Below are 22870 nucleotides of genomic sequence, written 5' to 3'. Positions count from 1 at the left end.
GTCAATGTCGCACCCTAACGCGGGTTCTTTTTCTACAGTTATATTCTTGAATAAAAGCACACTTGTTTTGTTATACTTGTACCTTTTGTGAAAGTGGTTTATTTCATATTTGGTCTTCAGGCTTCACACATTATACACTTCATGTCTACATTTTGTCAATTACTAAAACATGAAAAACATTTGTTTTAACGATGTGTTTACATAGATTGTTGTAGATACTGAACACACATGAAATGCAGGTGTTCCAAATAACAATATAGTATTTACTCTATACAACTCTAAGCAACTGACACGCAGGTAAACAGACTTAAGCTGAGAAAACCTTGTGAGGCGTTGGGGGTGGGGTGGGGGGGATGTGATAGCAGGCTGTGTGCTGCTTATCAACACATTTACAAAACAAAAGACGCTGGCAGAGAGGTGCGAAGGGATTTAAGGTGGGACGGATTTACGAGTTTTTTCGTAGGCTTTGGTAATTCTAGTGTTAAAGATCAACTCCTATGAACAAAAATGAGTGATCTAGTAATAAGGAGAAAAGTAAATACATCCATTTGTGAACCAAATCAACATTGATTGTTGTCATCCATGATAAGACTATGAGGCTATTTCTTATATGTCTTCAGCAATTAATTCCAGTCTAGTCAACATGTGCCAGAAACATTGCTCTTCATATGCACAGTCAACAGATCGACTGCAGAACTCAAATTGCAGGATGTGTCATGAAGATGGCTCAAGCAGAAAAATTTTAGAGATTTTAGAGAAACAGCACATGCAATAGCAGACACAATAAGAATTAGTTATTGGTCAACTGAAACCTCATTTTATGGACATGAGCAAGATCTGTACATGTTACGTTGCCAGAATGTTGACACTTAAAATTATGCATCATTATATCAACTGTTTCAAAGAACATCTGAAATCAATGACTTCACACTTGGAGACTTATGTACAGTATCTCTCCACATTTAGGGATGAAGCTTGGATATACAGTCGACCCTTGATATACAACCGGCCTGACATGCGAACAACTTGATTTATGACCAACATCTTGCGTTACGACCTGAATGCGGTCACGTGTATCCACTTGCACGATTGTAAACAAACAGCCGAGAGCGTTTGTAAGCGTCAGTCGGAGCCCAGATACATGTGTTTGTGGATGGAATTTCGGTCAGTGCAGTGATTTATATAATTTTTTTCGATAATTGCTAAGGAAGGAAGAGAAGGTAACGAAGGTAAAGAAGCGATCACAATCGAAACGAAGAAGGAAATCGTGTGGAAATATGAGAGTGGCGTTTGTGTGACTGATCTCGGTAATATGTACAGCATGTCAAAATCCACCATCTCGACAATTTTACAAAGAAAAGATTTGTATAAGGAGGCTCCTTCCAAACAATAACCACCTTCCATTTCATTCTCCTCCTCCTCCCTTCCTGCAGCCCAAAGATGTCAAATTAAATGGTGAGTACAGTATGAAATTGTTGTTTCTGGTAGGCTAGGCACTTTTTGTAACTTTTTGGTTAGTACAATAGAAAAATTATTGGTGTTATTATGCACATTATACAACCCTTTTTTATTATGAAAAGGTTAGTGTTGCTGTGGGAGGTTCGGAACACATTATGGGTATTTCCATTATTTCTTATGGGAAAAATAGTCTTGACTTACAACCAACTTGAGTTACAACCAGCCCTCGTGAACGAATTGAGTTCGTAAGAGAAGGGTCCACTGTACTACTATGCAGTGATGGAAAGTAAAGAAGTACATTTTCTTTATTGCAGTACATTTTTCACCTATGTGTACTTTAATAGGTTTAGTCGTGAATACTTTTGACTTCTATTCCATTACATCTTTCAGCAAATATTTTGACTTTCTACTGCACTAAATTTCACAACGGAGTTGTGTTACATTTTACAGTCACAATGCAGTTTTATGTACATGTTTAAACTGGATGACAAAACACCCATCCATCCATCCTCTTCCGCTTATCCGAGGTCGGGTCGCGGGGGCAGCAGCTTGAGCAGAGATGCCCAGACTTCCCTCTCCCCGGCCACTTCTTCTAGCTCTTCCGGGAGAATCCCGAGGCGTTCCCAGGCGAGCCGGGAGACATAGTCCCTCCAGCGTGGATGACAAAACAGTTAATGGAAAATTTACTAAGTATACGTTCTGAACAACTTTCAGTGAATCATAGGATAGGCATCAGTTCAGTAGCATTAAATATTTGAATCAGTAAGACTCAACAGCAGTGCAAAAGCACATGTATGATGTGAATAGTCTTTCATTTAGATGGTTAAAGTGCATGTAAAAAGTACAACCTGCCTGATATTTATGGCCAGATATACCATAAGGCTGACTCAGGTGCACTCTACAGGTGGTCAAGCCCCCCAAAAGGCCTTAGGGTGTGCCAGAAAAATGCCTAATAAAAAAACAACAGTACAGACACTCACAGCAACACACTGTCCAGAGCCCACCACTGCTCACCCCTCCAATCCTCAAGATTATAAATCTGTCCAAGACGACCTACATGAATAGCTCTTAAAAGTACAAGGAGTGGGTAGGGCACAGTCATAGGTGTCTAAAATGTCACTTTAATGAGAGTGTACATTTGATGTATTGTGTTGCAAAAGTCAAAGTGGATGGTCATTCAGAGCAAGAGCCCATACCGATGTTTGCATTCTCAAAAATAAAAACAGATAAAGGATGACCTGAATGTGCAGTAAATACCACAATACTTATGTTTCTCACAGCAATGCACAGTCCGATAACACTAACAGACATGAACAGCAATGTGGGAGATAATGGCAGCACTGCAAGAGATAACAGGCACCCAGCAATGCCAGATACTAATGAAGAAATCTTTATATGGCCTTTTCTATTGTGCAAATATAAGAACCCCTTTTTACTACAAAGTAGCACTGTCCCTATAAAAATGTTTAATGGATTAACTGCACTAAGGGGTTGGGGGAAGGATTCCTGTAAATGTGATCCTGCACTCAATTAGTTTGTTATATACATTGTAATTACACTAATGAACCACTTTTTGTTTGACCTTGGAGTTGGTGGGGGTTATGCTACCTTCTAGCATGTCTGCCTTTCCCAAAACCAATTTTTAAAAATGGTAAAATACAACAAAATTTAAAAAAAAAAAAAAAAAACTGGCAAAAATCTAAACCATGTCATTTTTCTTGGACAGTAATTCAATAACATTGTGGGGATCACAAACTAAAAGTGTGGAAGATAACTGAGGTGAAAAATGTGTGAATCAACAAATTTATTCAAATTCAAGGCACTGCATCACCTTTACCATGTGGTGCTCTTAATGCATTTTAACAGAATACCTGCAACTGTTTTCCGAGCAGTGCAACTTGTGGTTTGCTTTTTCCATTTCGGATATTTGTCCTGGGGAAAAAGTGTGTCAATTTAACAAACAACAGGCTTGTCTACATGTTAAAATGTTACATTTTTGACTTGTGATGGTTCACCTGCTGCATCCACACCAAGATGTGTCTAGCTTGATCAAAGCCTATAAAAGTATTAATTTATTAAACTTTGAGGCATCGAATAAAAGGTGCCACTACATGGAGGGGTGTTACCCCACCTTAAATATTTATACTTTATTGAGCTCATTTTTCTCACAAACTGATGAAGTAGAGCTTATGGACTCTTCAAGGTCACATCTTCAAAAGATAAGTTCTGTGGTTAAATAAACTAAGCGATATCACTGCATCGGCCTGGGGCAATTTGACTTTAGATAGCTAAATATTAACTTATGTTTAATTTTGTTTTGTATCCTAGTAAATTGGGGTCACATTACAGTGCATTTGTTCTTATTTATTTGTACTTCCTCCACCACTGGTACTATGGGCCAAGATCCAACATACAATTGTTGCATGGTGATTTTCCAAGAAATTCAGAATGAAGTACAGTCATTTACTTATTTTGAATCAAGCCATGCCCATTTTCTTTAATATAAAAGTTCTGATGCTAGTTCCACAAGAGTTTTTATAATTAGTCAATTTTAAGCCTTTAGATTAGAGTGTTTCAGTGTTTGATACATTATGTAGTTACTAGCTCCCAGGAGTCTTAATTCAGTTGCATGCTGCTTATAGTGAATCAAGTGCTCATAAATCTTGCATAAATCAGCAAGTGGTAAACTGCCCTGTTAAGAGTGAGTGTGCATAATATGTTTTGATGCAATGAATGATACCTAGTAATACACTAAAATTGATAAACAAGTATGAAAATTATAGAATGACAAAACCTAAAACCTCTGGTGTATCGTTATTAGAAATTGAAATCGAAGTCAATCAACAACTTCCCAGATTTTAAAAATAAAGTTCCCATACATGTTATCAAGTACCTGAACCGGTGTATCTGAATTCTTGTACTTTTCCTTTTCTTCGAACTTGCCATTTGTCCATCACTTGCAGTAGAAGGAGAACCATGGGGGGTATTAAATAAAACAGGGCTTTCTTCATAAGTGCGGCCTATAAGTAAACAAAACACAAATGTACTTCTTAAAAGAAATGTTAATAAAAACCCCCAACAATCACATTGCATTTCACTGGTCACATGCCCAATTACACTTTCTTTCCCCAAAATCTGTATAAAGTAAAGTTGAAACATACCAGAGCCAGGCGTCGAGCCACTGCTAAACAAGGAACTTGGAACAAACTCTACAGCAAAGTTTGGTTTTAAAGATCTTCTTTTCTTCTCTGAAATACCAAAGCTCTGGGCAGAGTCTCCTGGCAGCTTTCTTTTAGAACCTGGAGTCTGATTCACGGGTGTAAGAGAAGGCAGACCTGCAATTGCCCCAAAGGAATTACAATCATCATGAAGAATGGATTTTACTGTCTAAACAAACAAGCTTTAAATTGTTAACATTACTATACCCTGTGTAACGCCCAACAAAAATTAAATGACACATTATACATATTGGTTTCTTGAATATTCTGATATTTGGAGAAATATTACATAATGAAAAATAAGTTTCTTCATATACAGTGGATTAAAAAAAGAATCCTAACTCCTTCACATTATGCACACATTGTATTTGTAGATTTAATTTTAAATAGATAAATTTGCCATTGTTGTCCATCATTCTACTCTAAATAACCCATAATGATAAAGTGAAAAAATGTTTTCAGAAAGTTTTGGAAATGCATGAAAAAAGCAAAAACTGAATTCTCATTCATTTTAAGCCCCTTAGAAGCCATTCCAGCTTTGAGACTTCTTGGTTAAGTCTCTACAAGCACCACCGGATTTGGGCATTTTGTCCCAGTCCCCCTGGCAGAACCCCTAAAGGTTCATTAGTTTGGACAGGAAGAGTCTGACTAAACTGTCATCTTCAGGTCTCTCCACACATGTACTACCGGATTTAAGTTTAGGCTATGGCTGGGCCACTCAAGCACTGCCTTGGCTATGCACTTCAAGTCATTGTGGTGCTGAAGGGTAAACCATTGCACCAGTCTGTGCTCGCATGCACTCTGCAGTAGGATTTTTTTTGCACCTCTTGGTATTTGGTTATATTCATCCTTCTCTTAATTCTAACCAGTCTATCTGTTCCCAATAACTAGAGGCACTCCAAACAGCATGATGTTGCCACCAACATTCTTCACTGATGAGCAGAGCTTGTTTTTTTTCTTGGTGTTCTGCTTGAATAGCTCAATTATTGTCTCATGAAATTAGATAATCTATTTTCTCATGCTTTTAGAGTTCAAAGGTGGCAGTTACATCCATTTTACTCAAGAGTGGCTTCTGTCTAGTCACTTTACCATAAACAACTAATTGATGGGACTGTTGAAATGGTTGACCACCTAACAGGTTATTCCATCTCAGTGGAGAACTTCACAAGCTGTATTATAGTAACCACCGGGTTCTTGGTCACCTATCTAATTCATGATCCTTCTTGTTCAGTTACTCAGTTAAGCCAGACAGCCAATTCTAGGAAGAGTCTTGGTGGCTCCAAATTTATTCCATTAAACAATTACTGAAGTCACTGTACTCCTGGGGACACCCAAAACTTTAAAATTGGTTGCCACTCCTTGCCCTGATATTTGACGTACCACAATTTGACTGCAGAGGTCTACAGAGAGCTCCTTGGACTTTATGGCTTGTTTCAAACCCCCCACCCGACATGCACTGTGAACTGTGGGACCTTATATACCTGGCCGAGTGCCTTTTTAAATACTTTCCAATTCAACTGAATTTGCCACATTATGGATTATTGAATACAGACTGATGACCAGAAATGGCAGATTTATCCATTTAAAAACAATTATACAAAAAGTGTGCAGAAAGTGAAGGAGTCTGAATACTTTCTGAATCCACAGCATAAGAAGCAACAACCAAATGCATTTCAAAAATTGCCCATTAGGAAATGTAGATCAAAGTGAAGGCGCGATTGAGTAATTCTGTAGATTATAGATTTGAGGCAGTGATTAGAAAGTAAATTCATACGAGTATGAGGAACAACAGCTCAAGTGCACCAGAATGAAAATTTCTATTTAAAAAAAATAAATAAAACTTATAAAAGTAACAGCTGTATATTTAACATATCAAACACTTCAGTCACTTTTATGCAGGAATCTGAAAATGGCATAAGAGATGATACAAATGGAATTATAGCCCTGGAAGCCAAATGAAAAGCATAGAAGACATGATAATTTGACTTGGTTGCATATTTCTATTTTATGATTTAACTCCAATTTTAGAAGAATGGTACAGTAATTTACTGTTAAAATGAGGAAACAATGTAGATGCAACCAAGTTTGCTTCCAAATCCAGTGAGCAAAGGCCGTAAAGTTGCAACAAAGTATAAATTCCTTGTAAGATGAATATCATCACAAATATTAGTTCATTTTCATTGAGTGAAGTCATTGCATATATGTTATTTTAATGCAAAATGCAGTCATTACATTAGCCAAAAGGTTCAAGCATTATTAGCAGAAGCCAAAGCAGTAGTTGTGCTTGCCTTACAGCGACATATAGCTAAAAGGAAATGGTTCAGCCCCCACAAAGAAACCATGACGTCCACAGATAATGTACGCAATTAGAATAAAATGCACATGCCGTAGACTACAAACAGATCTCAGAAAAAAAACAATATTTCCTCAGATACAAATAACAAACATACCAATGATAATATAAACAAGTAACATATGGTATTCATTAAACTTTAACAATTAAACTATTTAATAGCCTATATTTAAACTTATTAAAAAGGAAATATTATTCTGTGTTCTGTTTATATGCTGTAAATAAAACAAGACACTGAGAGCATATCTGAGGTAGGTGGCAAGAACTATGCAATAAAGGAGTATCACCAGAACCGTGCCAAACACTCCACAAAAACAAAACTTAAAATTTGAGACCCGACTAATGAAACATAAAATCTCTAACTGTAAGGCTTTGTTGAAAGTTAACATGTCTAAAAAGTCTACAAACTGTTGAAAATAATTCAAAATACCTCTTTGAATGATTGTATATTGTCCTTTAATCCTTGATAATAAGCAAATTGTTTTTTTTGGTTTTTTTTGCAGACAACCATACCTGAAAGCAAGTACTGTGTTTCCCCGAAAATAAGTCCTACCCTAAAAATAAGCCCTAGTCAAGATCGTCAGCTGAAAAGTAAGGCGCCTAAGGCCAGGTTTATACTTCACATGATGTGACGTGTGAGCCTGAGACATCCAATAAATTCCGAGGACATCTTGCCACAATATCTCTGAAAAGGATGTTTAATGAGGCTAGGGATCTGCACTGGTAATCGGAAGGTTGCCAGTTTGAATCCCGCAAAATGCCAATAGGGACTCTGCTCTGTTGGGCCCTTGAGCAAGGCCCTTAACCTGCAATTGCTGAGCGCTTTGAGTAGTGAGAAAAACGCTATATAAATGCAAAGAGCAGGGTTCCCACTCTTTTTAAGGAATCATTTTCCAGGACATTTCCAGGACCTTTTTCCGGAAATTCATGACAGGATCTGGTCATACAATCATACACTTTAGTCGCAGGCTTAACGCCATTTTAATTTCTCTTTGATTATGCAGGGACTTAGTGTCACCAATATGCTAAATTACATAAAGGCAACACCAATTAATGCACTGATGTATAATGGAGTTGTTTGACCTCTTTTTGTTACACACTGTTTTAAACTGCAAAACTCTTTTAAAGAAATAAATGCCTCTTGGATTGTGGAAAACTATCCAAACACTGACATATACTGAGCAATTCCATAATGTTCAGTACAGAGCTGTTGATCACACCATGAAATAGGCTGCCATAGTGACCTAATTTCAGTAAAAGTTACTTGCATATTACATATTATGTCATTGTTTGTATCAAATAAATTTATGTACAATGTTTGTATTAAACAAAACTGCATAAAGCCAATTTATTGCCTATATCATGTGTATGATGCCTATAACACTAATATCTGCTACAATTGGCACGCGACAAAAAGTCAGAGTTAACTTTCAACTGGTAGCTTTACTGGGAATACAGCAGCTGTAGAATTTGCATAAGTCAACGACAAAGATTATAATAAAGAACTTATCTTTGTGGGAAAAGAAGCAAAATACATCCATTTTAAATCATGATAGCCTTGCCATCAATTCCTGAGTTGAAAACTTGGTTAAACTAGAAAGAATACTAGGAACAAAGGATAAGAGCCTGAACTCCAGTATATTGGAAAAAAAACAATCTATAAGTCACTGTAGTGTAACCTATGAAAGGCATCTGGTGTAGGCCTAGGTTTAGAAACAATGCTGGTGTTGCTCCTTGAGGTCTGATAAAACTGCATCCAGACCGATGACCTCTTTCTTTTTTTCAGCAACACTTTTACGACAGGCATTAGATTTTGTGAGCAGTGTAAAGTCCTGTTTTCTCTCAGCCTTCTCTGCCATTGCATCTGCTTCTTCTTGTATTGCCTCAATGCTAGTGATTATTTTCTGTCTCTTTGCTGCCACTTTTGTGATTTCAGAGTGGAGCTCTTCTCTTTGCTTGTCATTTTCAGTTTCCTTTTTCTTCTTTTTTTCATCATCAATGTATTGGACATATCGCATCCTGGCATTTCTGCAATGCTGCAAGAGAGGCTTTGGCAATACTCCATCAAATGAGCCACCAGTCAAAGAATCTTGGATTAGGCGAAGAGACATCAGAGTCCTTCCTTTCAGATATGTAACCAGCATGTCCTTATTCACAGAGTACCCTCTTTCGACCGCTGCTTGCCCATGTGACAATGTGAACAGGTCTTTCATTGATTTCCACAGAATTGCGTACTCTGCTTTGTCACCAGCAAATCTTCCCATGAATGCGTCCAGCCGACAGGAGCTACTTCTATACCCTTGAAATTCCTCCTTATGGTGCTGCACCATTTCAGTGAGGAACATCTTGTACTCACTCAGGATTTGGTCACAGTCCTCTGCTGTATGCCATTTGGCGTTAAGAAGCAGCTGTAAGAGCTTCTCAAACATGGAGATGGCACGCCTTTCATCGCTGATCATAGTTACTGGATCTAGGCATGCCATGTGCCTTACTGCTGCATAATTCAAAGGGCATTTGTCCAGCAGTTTCTTTGCTGTTGCGGACAGGAAGGCTACACATTCTCTCCGGAATTGTTGACCCGGCAGCGGTTTTTCAAGCATTTTCTCGGAGGCTTTCTCAAGAGCTTGTTTGGTGGCAAAGCCAAGATCCACCTCTTTCAGTGGCAAATGGAGTGTTTTGTCCAGTACATCAATTTTAAGCATTTGGACAGGTGTTTTGATGTTATCCAGTACCTCCCTCTTCATAAAGCATGAAATCAAACTCTTCAGAAGGGCCTGAAGGTCTTTTGCCAAAAATGGCATCATGGTGGCATCAGTCTGAAAAGTCTCAAGAAAGGGTTTCAGCTGCCTTGCCACATAGGCAAAAAACTGTAATTTTGCCTCAGAAAGGGGGTCACCAACAGCCTCTCTGACCACAGTGTATGATGTTGACGTTGGCATTTTACTCTTTGGCAGTTTCTTGTAATTGTCGACAAATATTTCAACATGTGGCCACATCTTAAGTGCTCTCTCTGCCACTGGCAAGTCCTCCACCCACCTGTGAGCACAGAATTTTAGAGGGAATGTTGATGTTTTGGTAATTTCAATAAAGTCATCCCGTCTGGCTGGTGTGTCATGAAAAACCTGCCAAAGGGCTCTTAGTTTGTCACCTATCTTCCATCCACTTTCCTTCTCGCCTTGTTGGAAGCTTCCATGAACTGTATGAAGACCACAGGTTCCTAGGTTTATCAAGCTTCTAATATCTGGGGCGTCCTTAGACCTGTCTTCTTCAAATAATCTCTAAATTTTTTTGTTGACACTCAGTCCATCCATCGAGATTTGCAGGAGCTTGTTTGGATCAAGTGGAGAGAGGGAAACTTTAATGCTCTCAACAAGCTTCTCTGATTGTGTGTGCCCTAGAAACTGGGAGTCCAGATAATGCACAACTACCTTTTCTTCATTATCACTCCAGTACCGCACAAGCACATCCATCTGTTCGGTCTGTGTTATTTTGTTGAGGCATTCATCAAATGAAATGGTATAGCAGTTGGACTATCTAATGTCTTTCACTAGCTTGTCTCTGAAATATGGTGCAAGGCCAAAATACATCAGATACGCTGCTTTTGTTGCACCACATGAGAATTTCTGGGCAATTTCACTATCTGGAAACATCAGGTGAAACAATGAACCCATATCTGAACAGGAATTGAAAGAATATTTGGAAAGGGCCACTTTAATCACCCAGCGGATCTCTGCTTCTAAAACAGCTTCACTTGAAAAATGAGCTCCGATTGTGGGTGTAGCTTGAGGTGGAGTTACAGAAGTTGATGGCTGGACCTCGCTGCTTCCTTGACTCTCTGATTCTGCTGCCTGTCTGCTAGCTTCAGAATTTTGGGGGGTGGGAGATTGATTGATGAAATCAGTCATGTGTGGTCCTGTACCTTGACTTGACATGACCCTCTTGTGTCCCTGTCCTTTGGCATGGCTTTTAACAGCAGAAATGCCCATGTTGCCTACATCAAAAGCTTTCTTGCATATCTTGCAGTATGCCCGATGTACATTATCTGTCACCTGTCCTATCCAGTCCCTGAACTCAGGATTTATCTTCCATTCCTCCTTAAACATACACCTCCTTGACATGATTCTGCTTTCCCTCACTTCTGTAATTAGAAATACATTCTCTAAATTAACCATTATAGGCTACTATTTTGCCTGCAACACTGCCTATTAGTGTCAAAAACATTAAATACAGTAATGTACAAAAATGTAGGCTAAATAGAAATACTGATCCAGTACAGATTTTCTGTAGGCTAACTGTGGTAAACTTAATGTGAAAGCATACCCATATAATTCCTCTAGAGGGAGCTAATGTTCTGTGGAATAATGGAAGCAAGCTAGAATAAGAAGTTGAGCCAGGAGCTGTTAAGCGTGTTCAGTTGTGCAAATAAACGGCACAAGCCAAGTAATATTTATTGTGTGGCGATTGCTCGGCTGCAAGGATATCACATGAACCTACACAAACACACAAGAACAGGTATTTAGATGTAGGCTTCAAGTAGCCTAAGCCCTATTTGTTTTAAATGAAAGCAGTAGCTCTTAGTCTAATTCTTTTTAAGACTTATCGTGTTCGTGCTGTTTTAGGTTTGGTTCACTGAATTTATTTGCTTAACAGTGGGACCACGTAGGCCTACAAAATGATTTTAGATTGATTAAGCAATTTCCTCCGGGATCAATAAAGTATTCTGATTACCGTCATTAGACAATTAGCACTATGCTAACACCTAATGGGAATTGCCATTAACAGGCTAACAGAAATTAGCATCGCCAATTTACTTGACATGTTTAATATGCGACCTGGGTCCACATCAGATGGTATGAAGTAACAAAACTGTCAGTTGCACCATATGCACTGTGGTCATACTTACAGTCATGCACTCAGCAGAAATTTCAAGTGATGAACTGATGTTCTGTTGTTCTCCTGTCAGCTACTGACAAGCTAGAGCAACGAGGGTCAAAACTCAAATATAATTGCCTATACATGTCTCAGTAGGTGGAGACATTGCGCAGCAGAGGCCATGACCTAGCTCAGCTGTCATCATATCTAGACTTACGAACAGCAAGCTGTTTCAAACAGAAAAATTAAAAAGTGAAAACAGAAATAAAATTCCAGGACAAGAAAGATTATTTCCAGGACATTTGGCCATTTCGATCAGTTTCCAGGTCATTTCAATGACTGGAAAATAACCCTCAAAATTTTCAGGTTTTCCAGGACATGTGGGAACCCTGATTATTAATGATTGCATCCATCAATTCGGGGATGCGCCCAGTCCAGCAGCATCAGTGCAAGACAGAAACAAAATTTCTGGATGGGGCATCAGCTCATCGCAAGGTGAACGCAAACACACACATACACTAATGTCATTGCAGCTTCACCAGATCCCCAAACCTTCATGTCTTTGGATGGAAAACTGAGCCCACTGTGGAAACCCACCAGGAAAACATGCAAACTCCGGGCAGGGATCACAAGGGACGTGACTCCCTGTGAGATGGCAGCGCTACCGCGCTGCCACCATGCCACCCCATATGTGTAACTATTAACAGTATTCATTATTTAAACAAAGTAAACGATTTATCTGTAATATGTAACATACATATTTTAATGCATTTTATCATGAAAGTGATATCAAGTATAAATCTAAGAATTCTAAATGCGCAGAGAGCTGGAATATTATAAATATAATGTGTTCTGTGTGGTGATGCTGCTTGCCGCTGCTGTCAGGTCAGGAGGAAGCCTCAGAAGCGCGTAGCGATTTAACAACTGGGTCAGTTTTAAGATGACGTTTACGACGGTCTACTTTAATGACAAAGTAAACTATGGGATTAAAGAGGACATTGAGTTTAAAGCTGAAATTTCCACTTTAATCACAAAATAGACATTTTTATTATGTCCTTAATAAAATAAAAAAAGACAGCACAGAAGATATGTGAGACTTAAAATGTATTGTGTCATTACTTTGGGGAATATGCGACACTTGAATATCAAAGCACCACAAATGCATTTGTATGTAGGCATTTTGCTTTATCACATCGAACCATTCATCAAAAAAAATCGAACCACGCACATCGATCCTGGAGGATCCTAAAAGCGGCTGGAGTAACAAGAAATTCAGGGTGTGAATGTGGAGAGTTATGACTATATTCCACAAGATTACATGACTGTATTTGGATAAATGTATATTGTTGTACATGAATAAATATTACATATCCCCTGAAAATAAGCCCTAGTGCATCTTTTGGAGCAAAAATTAATAGAAGACCCTGTCTTATTTTTGGGGAAACACAGTAATTATAATTTAATACAAATTTTAATTATTTGACGAAATCTCTAAATATAGAGGGCCAGTCCAATTTATAAAGCAGAGCAGCAGCATACATTACATTGTAGTAAGATTCAGCTATCCTGGTTTTTAACAAACACAACCGAACAATGGCTGCAACAAACAAAACATTTCTACTTGGAACTCTCACCAGAAGTTCCCTAGGCCTGCTTTCTTGCTGTGTGCATTGACAAGTAAACGACTTTCAGTCTAACAGAAGTACAGGTATTAGGAAAATGCATACAGATAACTGCATCTCTCGCATCTATTATAGTCCCCATTAGCCCCTAAATAATTACATCTTAGTAGGGCATCATACATGCAGTAATAGCAAATACTTCAGATTTTTTTTTGTTCCACTAAAATTTTGAGCAGAAGGTGGTTGCATGCTTTTCTCGGTGTCACGCAATGAATAAGAGAAAGGAAGTTAAGTAACTACACAATTTGGTTATAAAGACCTAAGTAACTATTCCTCATTCCCCTGTTAGGATACCATAGGTTCAAAATAGCCAGGGGTACCATTACTATAACTTAATTAAATGAATGCTTTTATATTGGCACTTTTCCGCATTAGATACTGTTTGGCTGCTACAGCCAGCTATAATGTTGCGTATTTCTGGGATGATACTTAAATATTTGTTGCTCAAGGATCTTACTTGCCAGTCTGGAGAGACTACTGGATTATTTGAATGTAAACAATGTACAGTCCTCCAAAAATAACTAATCAAATTTTAAAAGACTTATTAGTTTCAACAGGTTGCTTCACTAAAGCAGTAATCAAGTTTAAATGACATGCAAAATATTCAGAATGTTACTAAAATAAAGATCTGCAACCAAATGAAGTTAAAGAATACATTTTACATGTAGTTTGGCATAGTCCTAGTGGTCTGGATGAGAAAAAACAAACACCTACCTGAGTAATCTGGCTGAGGAGTACTTGTTGGAGTTCTATTAGATACTGATTTAAGCAGGGCAGCACTAATAATATCTGGAATGCAATATGAAACCAATCTATCAAGATTTGCATCTTGTTCAAGCTTTTACTTGTGCCATCTGTAGGTAATGTTCATTTTTAAATTATGTGACAGACCAAGGTTTCTCAGGAAACTAAACTAGTAATTATCTCACTATTTCCACAATTCTATGATACTATTAGTAGGTCACTGAAAACCCTTTAAGTTTAGCCACCATGACACTGCAGAGAGGAAGCTGTGCTTGCTACCTTTACTTGCCACATTGTCCAGTTTATGCATACAGTTAAATTACAACTCTGCTTCCAGAAAAGTTGGCACGCTGTGTAAAATGTAAATAAAAACAGAATGCAATAATTTGCAGGTATCATGAACCCATATTTTGTTCACAATATAACAAAAAAAAAAACTATCAAATGCTTAGACTGCAAAAATACCATTTTTAGAAAAGAATAAGGTCATTTTGAAATTGATGCTAGCAAAATGTCTCAAAAAAGTTGGGACAGGGCCATGTTTAGCACTATGTGGCATCCTCTCTTCTTTTAACAACAGTCTGTAAATGTCTGGGAAATGAGACGACCAGTTGCTGGATTTTTGGGAGAGGAAAGCTGTCCCATTCTTGTCTATAGGATTCTAACTGCTCGCCAGTCCTGGGTCTTCTTTATCATATTTTTCATTTTGTGACACTCCAAATGTTTTAAATTGATGAAAGGTCTGGACTGCAGACAGGCCAATTCAGCACCCGGACTCTTGTTCCTACAAAACCATGCTGTTGTAATAGATGGAGTATGAGGTTTAGCATTGTCTTGATGAAATATACAAGACCCTACCTGAAAAAGATGTTGTCTGGATGGGAGCAGATGTTGCTCTAAAACCTGTATATACCTTTCAGCATTGATGGTGCCTTTCCAGATGTGTAATAGGCACTAATGGACCCCCATACCATCAGAGATGCAGGCTTTTAAACTGAGTACTGATAACAAGCCAGATGGTGGTTCTCCTCTTTAGTTTGGAGGACACGGCCTTCATGTTTTCCAAAAAAAGATTTTAAATTTCTATTTGTCTGACCACAGAACAGTTTTCCCACAGTACTTCAGTCCATTTTAAATGAGCTTTGGCCCAGAGAAGATGTTGCAATTTTTCTTGATCATGTTCACATATAGCTGCTTCTTTGCATAATCAAGTTTTAACCTGCATCTGTGGATGGTACAGCAAACTATGTTCACAGACAATGATTTCTGGAATTGTTTCCAAGTCCATACAGTGATTTCCACTACATACTCAGGCCTGTTTTTAATGCAGTGCCACCTGAGGGCCTGAAGATCACAGGCAACTAATACTGATGATCGGTCTTGTCCTCTGTGCGTAAGAAATTTCTCCAGATTGTCAGAATCTTTTGATATTAAGTACTATAGATGATGAGCTATTCAAAGTCTTCACAATTTTACAGTGAGGAATGCGACTGTGAAATTGCTCCACAATTTGTACACAGTTTTTTGCAGATGGGGTGAACCTCTGCCCATCTTTACTTCTAAAAGACTTCCTCTTTAAGATGGTCTTTTTATACCCAATCATGTTACTCACCTGTTACCAATTAACTTAATTAGCTTCAAAATCTTCCTCCAGCCATTTCTTTTTAGCACCACTTACTTTTTCAGCTTGTTGCCCTGTTCCAACTTTTGAGGCATGTTGCTGCCATCAAATTCAAAATGAGCTAATATTTTTCATGAAATAATAAAATGTCTCACTTTGAACATCTGATATATTTCTGTGTTCTACTGTGAATAAAATATTGGTTTATGAGATTTGCAAATCACTGCATTCTGTTTTTATTTACATTTTACACAGCGTCCCAGCTTTTTTAGAATTGGGGTTGTATGTGGATCAGTAAATGGACTGATTTACATTGACATTAATTACCAAGTGTATAAAGTTTAAGATGTACAATGAACATCACCATAATTACATAAAACATTCTTTAGGGACTGCCTTTTTTTCCTGTCAGCTCAAGTACATGTACTGCATATTGGGGTGGATAGGAACCAACAACAAGGCTGAGTGCAGCCAAGGCACCCAGTATAAAACAGCCAGGGCTCCACTCCCCTTTTCATATATACTATTATCAGATTGACTTTTTTGGAATCAGTCTTCATCATCATCATCATCAAGTGTCAAAAAGTTACAGACAAAGTGGGTCGACTTTCCATTCACATTTCTGAACCTGCTTTGACCCTCACTATAGAACTTTGAAATTTACCTCTAGAGCATGGCACCAAAGGCAGAAAAAGAATACGGATAGGTTTAGTAAGGACCGGTTCAGTACCACTTCTCTTTCATTAGAAGGATGAGTAATATGTACACATAAATGAAGATGCACAACTCCACTCTTGGTAAGTATCTTGCTTGATTTGCATATTAGCTAAAAATCCAAATTACTCATTTTATAATGCTATTCAAACAACAAAAATGAACAAAAAATAAATTATTCCTACAATATATCAATTTCTAATAGTATTGCTTACTTTTTGTTAAACCAATTTTTTTTTTTTTTGTAAAATATAAATTTAACTCCTGCACATTAAAACATTAAAAATGTTAAGTTACTCATTGCGATAACCCATTTGCAGCCACTAAAAGTGAAAGTAATTAATGATCAAATTTTAGGGGAAGCTTGTATACATCTTCATGAGGCTGCTCCTCTTGTTTTATTAAAACAAAACTGATCTGCATTTTTTTTTTTTTTTTAAATTTGGGAACAGATGATCACCAACATTTTACTTTTCAAAAATGTGTTCACATTCTTCATTTGTACACAAAACCATTCAGTAACGTACCACAAAGCAGTCATGTTTCCATTCAGTTATATTTTTATGTTGGTATATTTATGTGCTTTAATTTAGCACACAATTTGTAAAATTTTAAACCTCACCTCCAAAACTGCGCCTCCGTCTTGTCTTTATGTCCAAGAACTCTTTCCCTCCACCTTCCAATTTATCTAGTAATGGGGTAGAGCCACCAGTATCTCCTCCTTGAATCTTTTCCATTATGAAATCTGGTACAGAACCTTAATAATAAAGAAACATTAAAGTAGAACAAATATTCATTACCTAATAAAGCTGTACTGCAATAGCAAGTTAACAATAAAAAGATACTTCAAATTTAATCTCAAGAATCTGAATCTGCTTGGTGTAACATTATAATAAAAACAAATCTAACATACAAGCATCGTCTAAATTTAAATGGTTCTATAAAGTTGAAGATGGACTTCATTTTCAGAATTAAAACATTCTGGTCTTGTGCATGACTTAAAGTGTGTAAAGATAGAAAAGAATAGTATAACATTCTTAACTGAGCTGCTGTTTAATATCAGTGGCTCTGCAAATAGGCGTGAGTAGGAATTCCCACTAAAAAGCATATTTACAGTACTGCTGAAGTATTAAAGGTATGTGCTTTTCTATCAGCTGGTAAGCACTGTAACAGTGAGTGTGTCCTTGTCACTGCATATTCAGGGTTCATTGTTAACTTGTTGTTTAATGCTACATCCATTCTAAAAGTTACGCAGCTCATTTCCTAATTTCAATCAGTGCACAACAGCTGTACTTGTCACATTCGGTGTTGAGCAAATAAGTTTCAGCAGCCTTAAAACTGCCTTTTCAAGTAGAATCCTATGCAAATATCAAGATGTTCATATGCTGCATACATGAAACCACACGTAAAGACAGGTGCAAGTTATGCTTATACAGGATGATGCATTAAAAAATACAAATATAGGATTATGTGGGGAAAGGGAGTTAAATTCAAAGCTCTCAAGGACACTTAAGTTCAGAGATAAAAATGGGGAAACAATTAAGCTACAAGGAGACAAACCACAGTAGAGGACCAAAAGAAGTTTTCTTCCAGTACTTTAACAGTCCACTCTAAGTGCCTAAAGAGAGTAGGTTTACAATTGTAATTATAAGGGTTAAAAGCTGTGTAGTTGGGAGGGGGACCTTAAAAAATGTCTATTGCATATTATTTAGTACTATTAACTTTATCATACATTGTATATAAAGTTCTATATATATACTGTAAGTCATCACCATTGACTGGCTTAGGAATAAACTGAATTTTGGATTTCCTGGCCAATACTGCAACCTTTTCACTGTCTCCCTAACTCCAAAGCTGAAGGCATTTCTTACAATTTTATATAAACTTTAATAAATGATTATTCTTTAGTTAGTTTTGTGGGTTTTTTTTTTTTTAACTTTCATTTGTAACTCTCTAAGTCATACTAGCACCTAAAGCTACTTTCATGTATGAAGATGTGCTATAGTAATATTGCTGTTAGTTCACGGAGAGCATTCCCCCCACAAACAGGGTGTGGGAGCAAGAATGGGAAACTAATGGCCACTACACCCATCTTAAAAGTTCAGATATTCATTTTTCAGCCTGGTAATTTCTTCTACATCTATACAGAAATTAAAAAAAATACCAAAATCAGGTGCATTTTCAATGAAGCACTGGACAACTGAAGCTTGAAGTTTAAGGCGTTCTTCTGCGTCTGCAGCCATTTTCTTATTTGCTTCAACAGAATGTAAAAAATTAGGGGCAAAAATAACAGCTAAATTATTGCTGTCCATCTTGTTCTCAGTTGATCTAAAAAAAAAAAAAAAAAAAAAAAAAAATTAGCAAAGTCAGTCCCAGAACTATAAAACATTTATAGGTGAAAGCTTTTTTGGTGCATAAACTATTGCCATTTTTTCTTTACTTTAAAAATAAAAAAATATTTTAAAAAGGGCAAAGGTCAAAAGCCACATAAAGTCTTCTAATATAGTTTTTATACCTTACAATCAACTTTTAGGCAACATATTATCAATATATTAAAGCGTGTTACATTATGCAGTTAAAGTAATTAGATAAACTACCAAAGGATACCATTAAACAATTATTTTTTGTTATTACATAGAAATGTAAACCTAGTTAAATGGTTTAAATTCAGCATTTGTGGTCAGACTTTTGCACAGTATGTAAAAATAAATAAAACCCTGAATTAAATGTGAGAAAAAAATCTTTTTGCATCACTATAAAACTTCCTACTACTGAAAGAGAAACTCACCTTTGTGATACATTTCTGAGGAAGTTGATAAAGTATCGCAGAGTCTGCTTTGCTCTTTCTGGCACCAAGCAAGAAATGAGCAGAGTAGCTGTAGTCTTTTCCACCTGAGTTGATAATAGCTGGGCTTTCATGAAGGCATCATGCAGGTCTGCAGAAATGATGGGTTCTGGTAACTCTCTAAAAAACTGCTTCACCAGGCTTGCAACATCACAAGGGGGTGCTGAAGAGATACAGTTTTCCCCTTCATCTATTCGTCTCTGGAAACACATTTTTTTCCAAACAAACCAACAATAAAAGTTCAGGTAAATAATGAAGTACACCACAGCATTCAAAAAAATGATACAGCTGCTTAAAACATACAACTGACTGAAACACCCGTTTAAATCTTTCACTACTAATTTTCCTACTTACTAAAACATGTTATTTAGTTAATTGTTCAACTGCAGACATTTTTAAAACACTAAATAATTCTATTTTTAATCACTGTTCTGATTCTCAGAGTAGGTCTGTTACACCCGGCGATAATAAATGTCTTTGATTTGCCTAGAGTTACTTAAGTGAAGCCAGAGGTCATCTGGAAATTGACTGATTACACTTCTCCCTTGTAGCCAAAGACTTAAAGTGTGCCACTGTGATCTGCGAGTTTTATTACAAATTATATTATTTTACTTTCGTTAACCAAGGCCCTGAATAGACTAAGCTGAAGCATTTCAGCAACATAAGCAGACTTGGGGGGGGGGGGGGGGGGGGGGGGGGGGGTGGGGGGGGGGTTTGTGTGGGTTGGGGGTAAAACAGAGATAAGAAGAAAGAAAAATGAAGCAACTCAGGCAGACTATTAAAAGAGAGCAGGAGTACCCCTTGTTAGGTGACTGTTAGTTTATAGTCAACAGTTACTGTCTGCTATTTAAAATTAGTCTGCACTAACAAAAAGTTTGAATTTCATGTTTGGAAATTGCATGATCTTGTTTCGGAACAAAAAAACCACAAGCATAAATCTCTGCCACTTGAACCCCACCTATGGAAGGATGGATGGATGAAAGAATGCTTCTGCCTGTAACTGTGAAAATGCCTTCCACACGCTCTGCTAGGAAGCAGACTGCTAGGAACTCCACAATTGCACTGTGCCTTTGCAGGAGCTTCTTCTGAAATATTACGAGTGTCAGCGGATAGTATAAGAAGCCAAGGGCATCCTTTTTTTTTACCTTAAATATTTTATTAAAAGCAAATAACATTCCATATAAGCAAGTCAAATTTCACAAAACTAAGTTTTAAGTGTATCTTTTCTTTAGTGTTATTTTTTCCCCCTCTCTTTGTCTTACCACTAAGGAAGATGTATTTGATTTTTTATACAGTGAGAGAGAGATAGATAATTGATTTTTTTGGTTTAGTAAAAGCTGCAATTTCTAGAAGAACCATCAATCCCAGGTAGTGTGCGTACCCTGCTTGATTCATCCCCACTTCCCCAGCTATTAACCATGTACAGGGTAATAAGAATATGGTTTACCATTGTCACTGGACAAAAAAAAAAAAAAAAGCTCAAAGAAAAACATTTTCAGAAAAGCATCAGCTTGAAAAAATGAAGATACTGCACACAGATGTCATGCTGTCTGTCAAATGTTCATCAGAAAAGATTTGTAAACAGTGGTGCACTGACAGGCAGGCTTAGGGAAGAAGCTATGAAAACAGTTGTCTCTACATAAAATTAAAATTTTCTGATGACCAATTTAAACAACTAGTAACTGACAAACAATATGCATATCACATCACTAAACTACACACTGAAATTTTATCTGCATCTTATTTGATAAAAGAGATCATTAAATCACTATGCCAACATAGCTGTATAACAGAAATCTTTGCTGGCTCTAACCGGGCTTGTTCCAAGAATAATGCATGACGGTCAAGGGTATCTTGCTTTTACCCCACCAGGGTAAAACAAATCTGGCTGGTGCACAAATGACTGAGTGAGAACGCAAAAAAACATAAAACAAGTCAATTCACTCAAAAGTGGCTCATTGCAACTTTAATGGCTTCCGATTTAAAATCCTCTTTAATAAAACCCCTGTGTGCGTCCATGTGTCCGTGCGTGTGTGTCTTCTGGTGAAGTGCGCATGCGCGGGGCACAGTGCGATACTTCAAAGGCCGCCTGACGTGTCACACAAGACAGAGAGGGCGGGACCTATAAAATATCGCGCGGCTGATCCAATCGGATTTCAGTAAATGTGGTAAAAACTAAAACATAACGCACGAAAAATCCAATCGGGTACTGAGACACGGAGACCAGCATCCTCAAGGAGGTGGGATTAGTATGTGTTGTTGTGCAAGTGTTCACTCTGAGGATGTCAGATTTGTGATTAACAAACTTGGCCCAGTAAAGTGTAGTGTTTTCCTAAATATACAAACTTTCATGATATTACTAAAGTAGATTTATTTTCGCGCACATGAAATCCGTTGCTAGGGAGACGCCATACATACAATAATCAGCTGCACGCCAGCACAGATTAAAATACTTGCTGTAGAAATGTATTACTGTGAGAGAAAATTAAAGGCACACAATACAGTGACTCATATTACAGCCACATACAAGGCAGTATTACTGTAACAGAAAATAGACGGTCCTTTGCCATTTAATATAGACTGTTCCTACTAACGTTTATGCACTACTATTCTAGCGCCCGTTATTGTAACAGGCTTAATGTCTAGTTGTACTAAATAAAAACTGTAAAGGATTTACTTTAATCACTGCAATCCTGTGTAGCAACTGTAATTATTGTCTTCACAATTTATTTTTTTTAATATACCACAAAACATTCCTTCAGTTTACGCACCATTGCTCAATAATGGGTTTTATGTTTGTCACATTTTAATGTTGACCTATGTCTATGGTGAAATCATGAATAATTCTGAATTTGGAGTTTGTGGCTGTTGTTCTACTTACTGCAGAATTGACTAAACCCACCATTGTGCTCCTGAATTAGTATTTATACATTTATCACAGGATGCAGTATAAATGGTATCTTTAACATTTAAGTCACAAAACAAATATACAACAGCTTAAGGGTAACTGAAGAAAACCTGAAAGCATAATCCATAGAACGAACATCCATCCAATATCCAACCCGCTATATCATGGGGGTCTGCTGGAGCCAATCTCAGCCAACACAGGGCGCAAGGCAGGAAACAAACCCTGGGCAGGGTGCAGACACACACTAAGCACACACTAGGGACAATTTAGAATCGCCAATGCACCTAACCTGCATGTCTTTGGACTATGGGAGGAAACCGGAGCACCTGGAGGAAACCCATGCAGACACGGGGAGAACCTCCACGCAGGGAGGACCCGAGAAGCGAACCTGGGTCTCCTAACTGTGAGGCAACAGCACTACCCACTGCGGCAAGCATATCGCGTATTAGTCGAAG

General features: G+C 37.5%; 1 protein-coding gene across 2 annotated transcripts in view; it reads right to left on the bottom strand.

Annotated features, from left to right (window-relative positions):
- arhgap11a (Rho GTPase activating protein 11A) overlaps window positions 1-22870 on the bottom strand; it is a 41451-nt gene that overhangs the window by 4979 nt on the left and 13602 nt on the right. The window contains exons 4-9 of one of the 2 annotated variants that reach the window (XM_028821451.2): window positions 19451-19707; window positions 18827-18990; window positions 17285-17419; window positions 14298-14372; window positions 4620-4793; window positions 4352-4478 (exon numbers count right to left, since the gene is read on the bottom strand). In XM_028821451.2, coding sequence (XP_028677284.2) covers window positions 4352-4478; window positions 4620-4793; window positions 14298-14372; window positions 17285-17419; window positions 18827-18990; window positions 19451-19707 — 932 coding nt within the window. The remainder of the gene's footprint in view (window positions 1-4351; window positions 4479-4619; window positions 4794-14297; window positions 14373-17284; window positions 17420-18826; window positions 18991-19450; window positions 19708-22870) is intronic. The other variant, XM_028821452.2, reaches the window with a different exon arrangement.

The sequence above is a fragment of the Erpetoichthys calabaricus genome, chromosome 16 (assembly GCF_900747795.2).
Source record: "Erpetoichthys calabaricus chromosome 16, fErpCal1.3, whole genome shotgun sequence".
Taxonomy (NCBI): domain Eukaryota; kingdom Metazoa; phylum Chordata; class Cladistia; order Polypteriformes; family Polypteridae; genus Erpetoichthys; species Erpetoichthys calabaricus.
This window is presented reverse-complemented; position numbering and strand designations above follow the sequence as displayed.